This window comes from Strix uralensis, chromosome Z (genome assembly GCF_047716275.1).
Source record: "Strix uralensis isolate ZFMK-TIS-50842 chromosome Z, bStrUra1, whole genome shotgun sequence".
Taxonomy (NCBI): Eukaryota; Metazoa; Chordata; class Aves; order Strigiformes; family Strigidae; genus Strix; species Strix uralensis.
This window is the reverse complement of record NC_134012.1, coordinates 22519953-22532380: the sequence shown is the minus strand read 5'-3', so window position 1 is coordinate 22532380 and position 12428 is coordinate 22519953. Positions and strand designations below refer to the sequence as shown.

Genomic DNA, 12428 nt, shown 5'->3' with positions numbered 1-12428 from the left:
TGGCAAAGGTAAGCATGGACAGCTTTGACAAAACACAGAAACTCTGCAATAAACCTCTCTGCAAAGCACCTTTGGAGAGGAAGCAAAACTGCAGTGCCAAGAACTCCCTTATTTTTTGAAAGATGACATTATGCAGATATGCAACAGCTTGTCAAACTGAGGACCTCTGCTTTTAGGACGATCTTAAATGAACTGGTTTGCTGCCACAGGTTCTGAGACAGCTAACTGCTATGTAAATCTTGCCTCTGTTCGCTGATGTTCCCAGGCCAGCTACTGACTAGCCTGATGACCCTGCAGAATTCACTTATCTCCCTGCCTCCCTAGTTTCCGTAGAACTGTCACAGGCTTGAATTAATCACTTTGAGACCTACCAATGAGAAGTGCTACACAACCACGTAAATGCTGGGATTATTTTAACAATGCACTTTCCTTCATTTTCTGTGACTACAACACATAACTGATACTATTTTGGGGAGTTTGCCATGCTTTGCAGACACTTTTGGTTTTGGAAAAGCAGCAGAGAATTCTGGTTAGAAGCAGAAGAAACCCCACATTAAAGTGTAAGAAGAAAAAAAGAGACATTTTAGGAAAGTGAAAGAAGAAATAATTACGGTTGTACCAAAAGACAGTTAAAACCAAAGGACAGCAGTGTAAGAGTCCTGAGGGAAGAACAATTTTGTTATGGTTAAAATACTTCTCTAGATTTATTCCAATAGTATTTTAAACTTAGAACAGTCATTTTCTGAAGAATCCCTAGAAAGGAGAGTATTCCCTGAAGCTGTAATTTGTCTCACATGAAGACATACTGAACAAAACCACAGTACAGTATCTTTAACCAAGAGCCAGCAAGAAGTCCAAAATTTAACTCTGGCATTTAATCACAATTCTCCCTGCCACCATGCAACTATTTTTCTTCCCACATTCTTATGAGACCACAGTGTAAGATGACAGCGATGCTGTTGTAGCCACAAGGTTTAGCTGGGCTCATAAAACTAAAATGTAGGTTTCTGAAGGGAATTTTTGTTTATTCCCTTTCAAGGGTATTAGTCAAGATGCCCTATCAGGAAAACAGACAGTATTCATTAAGCTTATGTTTTGTTTGTCATGGTTGTTTGTAACTTGTATCATTAACTTTTTCACACAGCACCCCTGGGATGGATCTACATCAAAACCTGACTTCACAGTGGAAGGTCTAACATAGGAGTATGTTTTCCTAAAGCAGGTTTTCCATGTGCAGCTCTGGGCACATCGGAAAATGGTCTTCCTTTCTCCTGCCAAATGTGAAGATGAGAATAACCTTCGCCAATTTCATATGCCCAGCACTGATGCACCTCTTGCAGTCTCACTCATCAACTCTAAAGGAGAGTGTGTAATATGTTTCAAGAGAAGTACACCCAATGCTCAGTTACAGGACACTAGCAGAAAGTAGACACAAAAATAACAGAAAACTAGACTTGCTTTGGGAATGTTCCTGCACACAGAAGCCAAATGGCAAGGAGCAGCCCAGTCTAGCTTCATAAAAAAGATTCCAGAGTAGACTGGCTGTCCATGAGCCATCATCTACTGGGAGACGTCCCCAGCATGCTCAAGCACCAACACATGCCCAGGAGCTGCCTAGACCAAATTTGTGCCATGGGACTGTGTAACAACACCACTGATGATCGTGTTCCAGTGTCTGGACACATTCTGGATATGCTTCTATTTATTGGTATACTACACGCAGCTTAAGGGCACCTTAGTCATCAGCAATTAAAGTAGTCACCTGCCGACAGTACGGAGATATCTCTGATTGCTGACAGCTATCGGGCACCCAAGTCCCGCTGCCAAGAAACAAGGCAGACGTTTCAGCTGCCAGACTTGATTCACATATATCACTTCCGAAATCGGGACACTGGCTTCATGCTCCTTCAAAGAGTGAATTTCACACATTTGTTTGCAAGGGCAGCAGAGAACATGGGAGCGGCAGGCACAGCACGGGAAGATGGTGACTAGTTGCCATCAGGACCCGACTGTTCCCCGTCCCGCAGCACACCGTTCCACATCCCACCGCACAGCCTGACACCCCCTCGACCCTGGACGCCCTCGCACGGTGCGCAGAGCCACACTCCCACACCATACACACAGCGCACCCCGCGCCTCCTCACCCCCCGCTCCGCACCCCGCCACGCCCCGCCTCACCGCCCGGCGCTGGACACAGCGCACCCCGCACCTCGCCCCACCGGCCCTCGCCAACTCGCGCCGCTCCCCGCACACCTCACGGCCACACGGCACCGCTCACTCACCACACACACACACCCCACCGCTCCCCTCACGGTGTCCCCGCGGCCCTCCCCTCCCCGCCCGGCCACGCTCCCCAGCCCAGCGCCCAGCCCGGCGCCAGCCCCGCGCTCACCGCCGCCTGCTGGAAGGCGCCCTTGGTGTAGGTGCCGCCGCCGCGGTAGGCGATGGCGGGGATCTCGCGCCCCAGCAGCGCGCATTTGTGCTGCTGCGGCCGCCGCCGCGAGATGTAGTCCACGCGTGGCACCACGTTGCTGCGCGAGGAGAAGGTGACGATGGCGACGCGCGTGGCCGCGGGCACCACGGGGAAGTCGGAGAGCAGCTTCTTGACGAAGCGCAGCTCGCTGAGGAAGTTGGCCGGCCCCACGCTCGACGACTCGTCCACCAGGAAGACCAGCTCCAGCCGCCCGCTGCGCGCCCGCAGCCGCCGCACCTGGCGCTTGAAGGCGCGGCCCAGCTTCTCCACTTTGCTCTCCGTCGTGTCGGGCAGCGGCGGCGCCGCCAGCGCGGGCGACGCGAAGGTGGGGGCGCGGGAGAGGGCACCCGGCGGGCCGCCCGCCCGGCCCTGCGGCACCGACGGCGACAGCGACAGCGACAGCCCCCCCCAGCAGCAGAGGGCCACCAAGGGCCACATCGCGGGGCGTCGGACGCGGGGCGACGCCGGCAGCCGCGGGAGGAGAGCGGCTGCTCTCCCGGCGCCCCACCTCCGCGCTCCTCGGAGGGGCGGGCGGCCTGCCTGCCTGCCTGCCTGCCCGCCCGCCCGCCTCGCTACCCGCCTGCCTGCCTGCCCGCCTTGCTACCCGCCTGCCTGCCTGCCCGCCTGCCTCGCCGTCTGCCTCCCCGCCGACCCCCGCAGGTACCCGCGCCCTTTAATCCCGCCGCGGGCCTCCCCCGCGGCTGAGGCGCTGCCCCTTGCACGCCCCCCTCTCGGCTGCCTCCCCCCCCCCGGCCCCTCGCCTTTCGGTAACGAATCCCCCGCACACCCGCTCCCTCCCCGCCCCCCCGCCGCCGCCCCGTCCCGCCCCGATGGGTCCCACACGGCTGGCGGGGGCCAGCCCGGTCGCGGGGGGGGGCGGCGGTCACTGGAGATGCGCCCAGGCGAAGCGGCGCGGTGCCGGGCTCCGCAGAAGGGGAAGCGGCGGAAAACCCCCCAAAAGCGAGAAGCGCCTTTTCCGCTCCCCCGCCGCGAGAGCTGGAGCTGCTTCTCGCAGGGACGGAGCGAGGGCTTGCAGTGACACGTGCTGGATTAATCGTGGTTAATTTAGCCCTTTGTTTTGCGGGGAGGATGCGCTTGCGGCTGGGAGGTTTGACGGGGGTACCTCGGGTCCTGCTCCTGGCTCTGTCAGTCTCCTTCTCTCGTTCAAGGGGACACTTCATCCGGCCATGGAGACTCAGTTTTCCAACTTCGAAGGTGTAGCAATGCCTAACAGACGTGCGTCTCACTGGAGGGATGGCGAGGTGTCCGGAAATGTGGGGTGAGGGTGCACAGGAGTGTGTGTGTGTGAAAGGCAGGGACAGCACCTGCATACGTACATCTACATTGTGTAAATATATATATGTGCATGGATGTACCAACAGTGACAGTAATCTTCCGTGCTTGTTACAAAAAATTGCTGGTAGCCAAGTGTGAGATTACAAGCTATTGCTTGGGAGGGTTCCCATGCTATCTTGCTGTCTGTGAATCACTTTGGGAGAGAGAAACACTCCCAGAGAGATGTCCTGCCCAAATTCAGAACCCACTCCCCCTTCAACCAGCCTTTGTACATATTTAATACTCTAGGCTGATATGAGGCAATAACTTGGGTTCCTTTTAGCCACTAGTTTAGGATAACCAGTTCTCTAGCTAATCAACTCCATTTCCAGGAGTAACTGAGTCTCAGAAAAATTCCCTTGGGATAGATCAGCAATGTAAACTTGTTGATGGCAGCCCTTCATTAGTATTTTTCCTTCCTTTATTAATTTTCTAGTCCTCCTCTGCTTTAGCTTACTGTTGTTGACATTTCACAGTGCCATGGCATACACAGGTGCTTTGGTGCATTTGCAAGTCAAACCCCACATTTACATTTAATTGAATTATTTACTCTTTCTTCATTGGAGTGTCAGCTGATGGAAAACTGATCCAATACCGTCCCTTTGACTTTCCAGCAATACTCAAATTCCACTGCAAATAACAAGAGACTAAGTGACAGAAGATACTATTTAATTAGGGAAATGATGCATTTGATATACGGTTCCTACACGTTTTTACATTTAGGTGGTAGTCCAAGCACTTCACAAAAATCTGTTTCTTAGGTATACTTTTGCCACTCAGTGCTTGAAAAGAAGATAGCAGACACTCTTACAGAGGCATATGTGAAAAGTAGTTTTCGTTTTGAAGGATGTGCAGCTGATGGACTGGATCAGTTAAACTCTGCTCATGTGACAGAAATAAAGGCTGCAACATCATGCTTGGGCTACTCTGCTTTTCCTTTGTAGTAACAGACAACCTTTTTGACTTGAAAGGAGTAGCTGAAAGTTGCTACAACTACCAAAATCCTCAGCAAATTGATTTGCACCATTGGTCTTTGGGGGATTAAAGAAATGATGCCGCAGGTGCATTCACTGTGGTCTGAGTCACACCACTGGTACACCTTACAGTGCTCTTCATCTACGTTGTACTGGGCTAGAGATCGTGTCAGTCATTGCACAGACCAGAACGAAAGAACAGAAGAGTATAGCCAAGAAGAGGAGGTGGAAATGGAAGAAATGCTTGGTATCTGTAAGGTGCTCCTAACTGAAGCAGATCATTGCAATTATGACATGCTGCTGTTACTCTTGAGTGTTCAGGTCATAACGGGTAATTTTCTTTTAACCCAGTTCAGTTTGTTGGAAAGCTGTCATTTCCTTTGTTTTCCCCATGTTTTTATAACACCAGATTCAGATTTATAAATGCTACACATTTTAGGACGCAGAAACAAAGGAAAGGAGGATGATTTAGAAACATTTTTAGCAAAGGAAGAACAATTCATGTTAATGGCCACTTTTCATATGTACCTCCTGTACTGCCAGCGTGGGAGACCGCAATCAGGTATGACTAACTGTGAGAACATAGAAGTTAATTTCAGTCTTAGCAATCTCATCAGAATTGTGAATGCAAAAAATAACAGGGAAATTATAAATTAGTCCTTAATGCATGCGCAATTTGTGAAAATACGTATTCTGCTAGGTCTCGCAGGTCACACAGGTCCTGCAGTCATGCTGCACAGAAGCTATCACTAGTTCAATGGAAAGCTGTATTTGTATGTGTAAGGGCAGCAGAATGAAGTAATCAGTTTAAGTCATAAATATATTTGTCACAGTAGAAGAGGAGTAAACAGGTGAACAGCTAAGATCTGGCTGTAGATGCAAGACTAGACCCTAGCATGGTACTGATGTGAAGCAAAATCTAGGAAAATTGAAGTGGTGAGGGAAAATTTCCTTTCAATCCATGGATAATTAGCTAGCAAAAGACTTCAAAAAGAATCAGTGACCTGTAGTGAATAACTCTCCTCATATATTCTCCCTTGAGTATAACACAGGTAACTCTTTAAAATCATTGGCATTCAGCACAGTCATTCAGAGAGGAGACAATAAAGCATTACAAGATACTATGAGCAGTTAGCGTCAGTATCTGTAATAAACATGATCTGATGGTCTGAGGGAAAGAGTGAGGGCATCCAGAGTATTCCAGTCTGCTCCTGACATGATTTGAGAAAACTATAGAATAATTTCTGGAATAAACTGTAACTTAAAAAGCTTTGAATCCTCAGGAAGGAATTTTATCCTTGGGGTTGTTGCTTGTGAGAGAAAAAGTCATCTTGCAGATGGTGGAGGAGGTTGTGTGTGAGTGTGTGTGTGTGTGTGTGTGTGTAAGCAGCAAGCATTCTGTTCACTATATGTTCACTAAGCTTTTCTGAAAGCACCATTTCCAGGGGAAATCTCTGTTGTAATGAAATTGCCTTCTCCAAGCCTGCCTGCCAGCTCTTTACAAATCCTTTCCATGTTGATGTGCTTAAGCCCTCTGCTTTTGATGGTCTTTTCCCTGTTGTATTCATGCATATTATTTGTGCTTTGGTTCATACTGATCTGTAGCAGATGGGGAAGTGGAGAGCAGGAGGAGTTTTTCCCAGTTTAAGCATCCCCGAAGGTCAAAATATCTGCCCTGGGCTTCACTACTTGAAAAGGCAGTGCAGGTTTCATGTGGCTTCTGATGACAATGTGCACAAGAAGGTGGTGCTGGACTGTGAGTCTATTGCATTACAAAACAGCAGGTAACAAAAAACACTAGATCTTGTAAATAAACTAACTGCCTTTGTCATGTGACAGAAGAGGGCTGGCTGGTCCTGAAAAGGAAAGCTTAAGAGCAGCACTTCAACTGCTTTTACAATCTCATTCCTGTATCTCTTTAATTGTCTTATTAAAATCCACAGACTTCATGAATTCCAGTAATTCTTTACTGTCTCCCCGCAAGATCATATGGTCATTTAACACCGTCCTGCTTACTAAACAAAAGGGAAATCTTTACCCCTGGTTAAAAACCCTACTGCAAACAAACAGTCTGAGGATTGCTGTCCTTTAGCCAAATAGCTTTTTGGTTGAATTACTCAATGAAACATGGCCAAGCATCTTTCCAAATATGGAGAAGAAAAGCATTATATTCCTTCCCCTTCGTGTTCCCCCAAATACAGCTGGACAAAACACATCCTTGTACTTAACCCACACAGTATTTGTGCCTGCAGAGACAATGCCGCATTATCACATACCCTACAATTTTTGGAGGAATGCAGGTCATTTTTGTTTTTACAGTAAAGATGTTCTGTTAGCAACTTCGTGCCACAGTGGAAACATAGCTGCAACTGAAACATTAAGTCTTCTGCAGGAATCCTGCAGCATTCTAAATTTTATCTAAACTAGAGATAAAATGACATCTTAAGAACAGAAATCAGAACCTGATGTTACTTAAGCTTGTTCTAAGCCTCTCTTTGTGCTCAAGCACCCAGCATCCATCTGGGGAAACCTCACATAATATGGAGCTAGCAGAGCCAGACTTCTTTCTTCCATTTAAGCCATTGGCAGGGTACAGGGTTGCTCTGTGTTGTCCATTTCCCTTTGCAGATGTCAGGCAGTATTTCAGCTGGGGGTGTTTAAGACTCTGTATGAGGAGCAAAGCTTGCAGGAATAGTATTTATAGAGCAGGAGGAGACACACTTCCATTTTCAGAAAATGACCTCTCAAATCTGATAGCAGGGAGCTATTAATATGGTATCAGGGAAGAAGTGCCAGTACCTGGTAGGTGACATCCAAGGTCTTCATGGTTTAAATGAAGGCAGCAGAGCTATTCTAGGAGAGGGGGAGGAAGAGGGAGAAGGGGCTTTGGGAAGTTGCTTCTTCCTCTTTCCTCCTGTACATTTTGGGAGAAAGTGAGAACAGATTTAGCTCACAAATCGCGGAACACAAGTTCTTACTCCTGAGAGCCTTCACCTCCCAGTGCTGCCAGTGCCTTACCTGCCTACAGTTCTAGCTACGTTTTTCATTCACTGCCCCTAAACCATGACAAAGACCAGGCGGGAGGGCAGTTTTGCTGCAGAGCAGAGTCTGCCCTTGAGAGCTCTCTACTGTAGGATGTGTTGCTAGAACATGCTGCCTCAGCAGTTTCTGACTTGAGTATTTCCTTAGTGGCAGCAGTGAAAGGAGCATGGAGGATCAGGATGTATTTTACATTCAGTACTCAGATACCAAAGCAATCAAGATCTTAGGCATAAAAACTGAGTGGGATTTTTTTGACATTTTAAGCCTCAGCCCTTGGCTTAAACAGAACATGAAGCAACATGGATGGAGGAAATGAAGAATTTTCTGTAAAAATAAGAGTACTCTCAAAAAGGAGAAAAATAAGAGATTCATCTCTTAAATTATCACTTGTTTTATCATTAAAAAGCCAGGATAGATACTTCACAATCCTTTCAAAAAGCAATAATTCACTAGCTTTAATTATTTTAAGAGAAATTGTTCAGGGCTAGAAACTTGAAGTTCAGACTTCCCACATAAATTGTTTGAACAAACACAAATTGAGGGCAGTCAGTTTTGATTTATACATGCAAATCCTGTTGACACCTCTGGGAGTTCTGACACAGACTGAAGAGAGTACATGGCCCTTACATGAGGGCAAAATGTCTGTCCACATGACTTCGGAAAAAGATTATTACGTAGGAGGAGAAGGGTCAGTCTGCCAAAAGTGTCTCCTTTCAGGCAGAGGTCTGGGTGTTTTAGTCTTCAGCAGAGCAAACAAGCATTTGAATGATCCAAGCTATGGGTTATTAGTTCAAGCTATAAAAAAGAAAAACAAGATTCGTACTGCTTCGCAGTATTCAGACAATGACAAAGTTTAGTCATAGGAATTTCATCTTCACTTGTGGACAAGCCCAGTGCACACTAATAATATCATATGGCTAACTTCCAAGATAAAAAAAAGGTAGGCAAAATCAAAACATCTGACGGTCTCCGTCTGCACAACAGATGTTGAATAGACTTTTAAGTTAAGCTCACGAGAGTTCATGAAACATACTTTGTCCATAAGCACAAAGTCAGTGTCATTGGCCTAGTACATTCATGCTAAAGTGAGTATATTTTGCCATATTCTACACCCCAGAGCATGTGCTGTATGATTTTTGTAAAGTTCTAGGCAGACACTGAATATGAGAAAACCATGCATGGAAGGCTTTGTTGATCATAAAAGGCAGGTTCAAATACAGGGAAACTGGAGACTGAAAGCTCTGGTGTGGCAGGACGGAAGATACAAGCAAGGTCTGTAGGGTGAAGTCTGTTTAGGGCATTTTTTGCTCCTGAATATGCTGACACAGTTAAAAAAAATGGTTTTGGTAGACAGGCTATTCCAGGTTGCTTTTTCAAAACTTGATATGTATTGTAGCCTTGAAACACAAAATCACTGGAGTCTTTGACTCTGCTTGCTTGCGGTGCATGGGTACCACTGCTCATGAATGTCTGCTTTACAGGGTGTTCTGCGCTAACACAGCAAAGTAGGACAGTGCTCTGGAAGAATGAGAGTAAATTTCTAACCTCTCTTCCCTATATCAAAAGGATGCCAAAGAACCCAAGAAATGGTCTTGAAAAGTATGTTTAGAAAATACTTTTCTGAAGGAGTACTTTAGTTCTGTTATTTCCAGAGGTATCAAAGTTTAAAGAGTCAAGGAGAGAAGGTTTGGGCCCTATGGAGCATTTCTTCCCTATTGCAACTAAAACTTACAAGCAGAAGAAGTGTGACTTTTCTCTGTGGATAAGAAAGGACTCCAGTCACCAGGGTTATAGCTTCCTCATTAAAATTCATACTGTTAGTATCACCCATGAATATCAAATATGTTAGAAGTGCATTTAGGATGCTATGATGAAAATACTGCTATCAGACAAGAAATTATCTTCAGCCTCAAAAAGAGATAACTGAAAGAGATGTGATAGGCAAAAGAATATTACAGATAGTAAGTCATGAGGAAAAACAGAGGTGACGAATAGGGAGTGACTTCACTGTTGATTCCAATGCAAAGATTACATGGCATTAAGTGAAAATGGCAGGGACCTCTTTCAAAAGGCGATGGTCAAACAACTGTGTACCTAAGCAATTGAACTCCAAGCCATATATAATGCAGTGGATACCAAAATTTGTGTGTGAAAAATCTGTGCAATGAAAATCCATGCAATGCTTTAAGACAGTACAAAGGTATCTCTTCCATCACTAAACATCTGGAGTTGCATATCCCAGATTTTAAGAGAGTATTGACTACACTTGCCTAGCTTTAAACTGTTCCTTAAAATGTGGAACTTAAAAAGAAGATTCAAACATAGACAGATCCTTAATTCTAGTCTGGTATGGCTCATACTCTATTCATACAACCTCACTCTCCCTCTGTATGAGAGTTCATATTCACGTTACTCAAAATATTATTTTGAAATTAAGCCAACCCAGGACTGAAGACATGAGAAATAGAAATGCTTTCAGAATTACTGTGATACACATCTAGGACAAAGAGCTTTTAAAAACACAGTGCCAAGAGATGGAAAATATACAAGGCTGGAGAGAGAACGTGCTCTCTTTTCTCCTACAGAGAAAAGTATGAATTCTGTCAGTAACTACAGGGACAGCAGGAATAATTAACACTGATCTCAATATGTTAAAATGGGAGCAGGAAAAAACTGAAGTGAGAGCTAGAGCAGTAGGAAGGTCCAGTTACTTCTTCCTTTACACATTAATGAGGACAGCATTGGGACATCCCAGCCAATCATCATCATGTCACAATACAGGGTCTGCTGGAAGAGTGTCAGCCTCCATCCTCTCCTTTTCCAGACATCTGCTGCATCTTTTCTGTCCTAACAGCAGGTACACTCAGCACCTCAAGAGCTTGCAAACCCTTGTTTGAAATCATGCACACAACTCTGCCATGTCTATTTCAGCAGCCTATCAGAAGTTAAGGCAAACAGAAAGGAGGATGTGCTGTGTTTTGGGTTTGGCTCCTTCGCCCACTTCAAATCACACTAAAGGTATATGTGTTTGCAGCAGTTAAACCAAAAAAGTGTTTGGAGTAAACTTGGTACTTCTTTTAGCAGTCTGACCCATTTGGTTGAATGTGAATGTATAACATGAATGTTTCTGGTTGAAGTAACATTCGTGTTATACCCTCTTATTGTTAACAGTCAAAACTGTCTATTTTTCTGTCTGGTTAACAAAAGTTAGATAAGACTAAAATTTCAGCAAAACAGAAATAAACATCCGGGAACTCAAACTGAGACTGATGTTCTGGGCCTAATCCTTCCATGCGAATTCAAGCATAATTCCCATTTATTACTGATGGAAATTTTGCCAGAGTAAGGTCTAAGAAAGACCCCAAAATTTGGACTAACTCTGGAAATCAGTGAAACCTGTGGAGCCATGACAGTTGACACCATTTTAGAATCCCAGATTTGAGTCTGAAACAAATAATCTAAATGTTATAGCTCTGTTCTGTTGTATAGAGTAAAGAGTTGTCTTTCTGTCTTCACGTACGTGTGTCCATGTAAGTGATGGCCCTAAGGTTGTCCGCCAGGTGCATGAAGACACATCTGCACCATGATAAGCTGTGTACTCCCCTCTCACTTGTCTGGTCTCTGTACAGTTATCATGTCTGGCCCTATATCACAGAATCACAGAATTATCAAGGTTGGAAAAGACCTTGAAGATCATCCAGTCCAACCATTAACCTAACACTGACAGTTCCCAACTACACCAGATCCCTCAGCGCTATGTCAACCCTACTCTTAAACACCTCCAGGGATGGGGACTCCACCACCTCCCTGGGCAATCCATTCCACTGCCTAATAACCTGTTCTGTAAAGAAATACTTCCTGACATCTAGTCTAAATCTTCCCTGGTGCAACTTGAGGCCATTCCCTCTTGTCCTATCGCTTATTACCTGGTTCAGGAGACTCATCCCCAGCTCTCTGCAACCTCCTTTCAGGTAGTTGTAGAGGGCGATGAGGTCTCCCCTCAGCCTCCTCTTCTCCAGACTAAACACACCCAGTTCCCTCAGCCGCTCCTCGTACGACATGTGCTCCAGACCCTGCACCAGCTTCGTTGCTCTTCTATGGACACACTCAATTAATTCAATGTCCTTTTTGTAATGAGGGGCCCAAAACTGAACCCAGTAATCGAGGTGCGGCCTCACCAGTGCCAAGTACAGGGACAAGATCACTTCCCTGTCCCTGCTGGCCACGCTATTTCTGATACAAGCCAGGATGCCATTGGCCTTCTTGGCCACCTGGGCACACTGCTGGCTCCTGTTCAGCCGGCTGTCAATTAACTCCCCCAGGTCCCTCTCTGACTGTCCCTCTCCAGCCACTCCTCCCGAAGCCTGTAGCGCTGCTGGGGGTTGTTGTGGCCCAAGTGCAGCACCCAGCATTTGGCCTTATTGAAACTCCTGCAGTTGGCCTGAGCCCACCTCTCCAGCCTGTCCAGGTCTCTCTGCAGAGCCTCCTTACCCTCGAGCCGATCAACACTCCCACCCAACTTGGTGTCATCTGCAAACTTACTGAGGGTGCACTCGATCCCCTCGTCTAGGTCATCAGTAAAGATGTTAAACAGGAGTGGCCCC

The 12428-nt window shown here is 46.2% G+C and overlaps 1 protein-coding gene across 1 annotated transcript in view; it reads right to left on the bottom strand.

Annotated features, from left to right (window-relative positions):
* The window catches only part of SVEP1 (sushi, von Willebrand factor type A, EGF and pentraxin domain containing 1), a 132305-nt gene extending 129388 nt beyond the window's left edge, over nt 1-2917 (bottom strand). Inside the window, exon 1 of the mRNA XM_074856279.1 lies at nt 2393-2917. Within this exon, the coding sequence (XP_074712380.1) occupies nt 2393-2911 (519 nt within the window). The 5' untranslated portion in view covers nt 2912-2917. The remainder of the gene's footprint in view (nt 1-2392) is intronic.
* Nucleotides 2918-12428: the final 9511 nt, after the last annotated feature.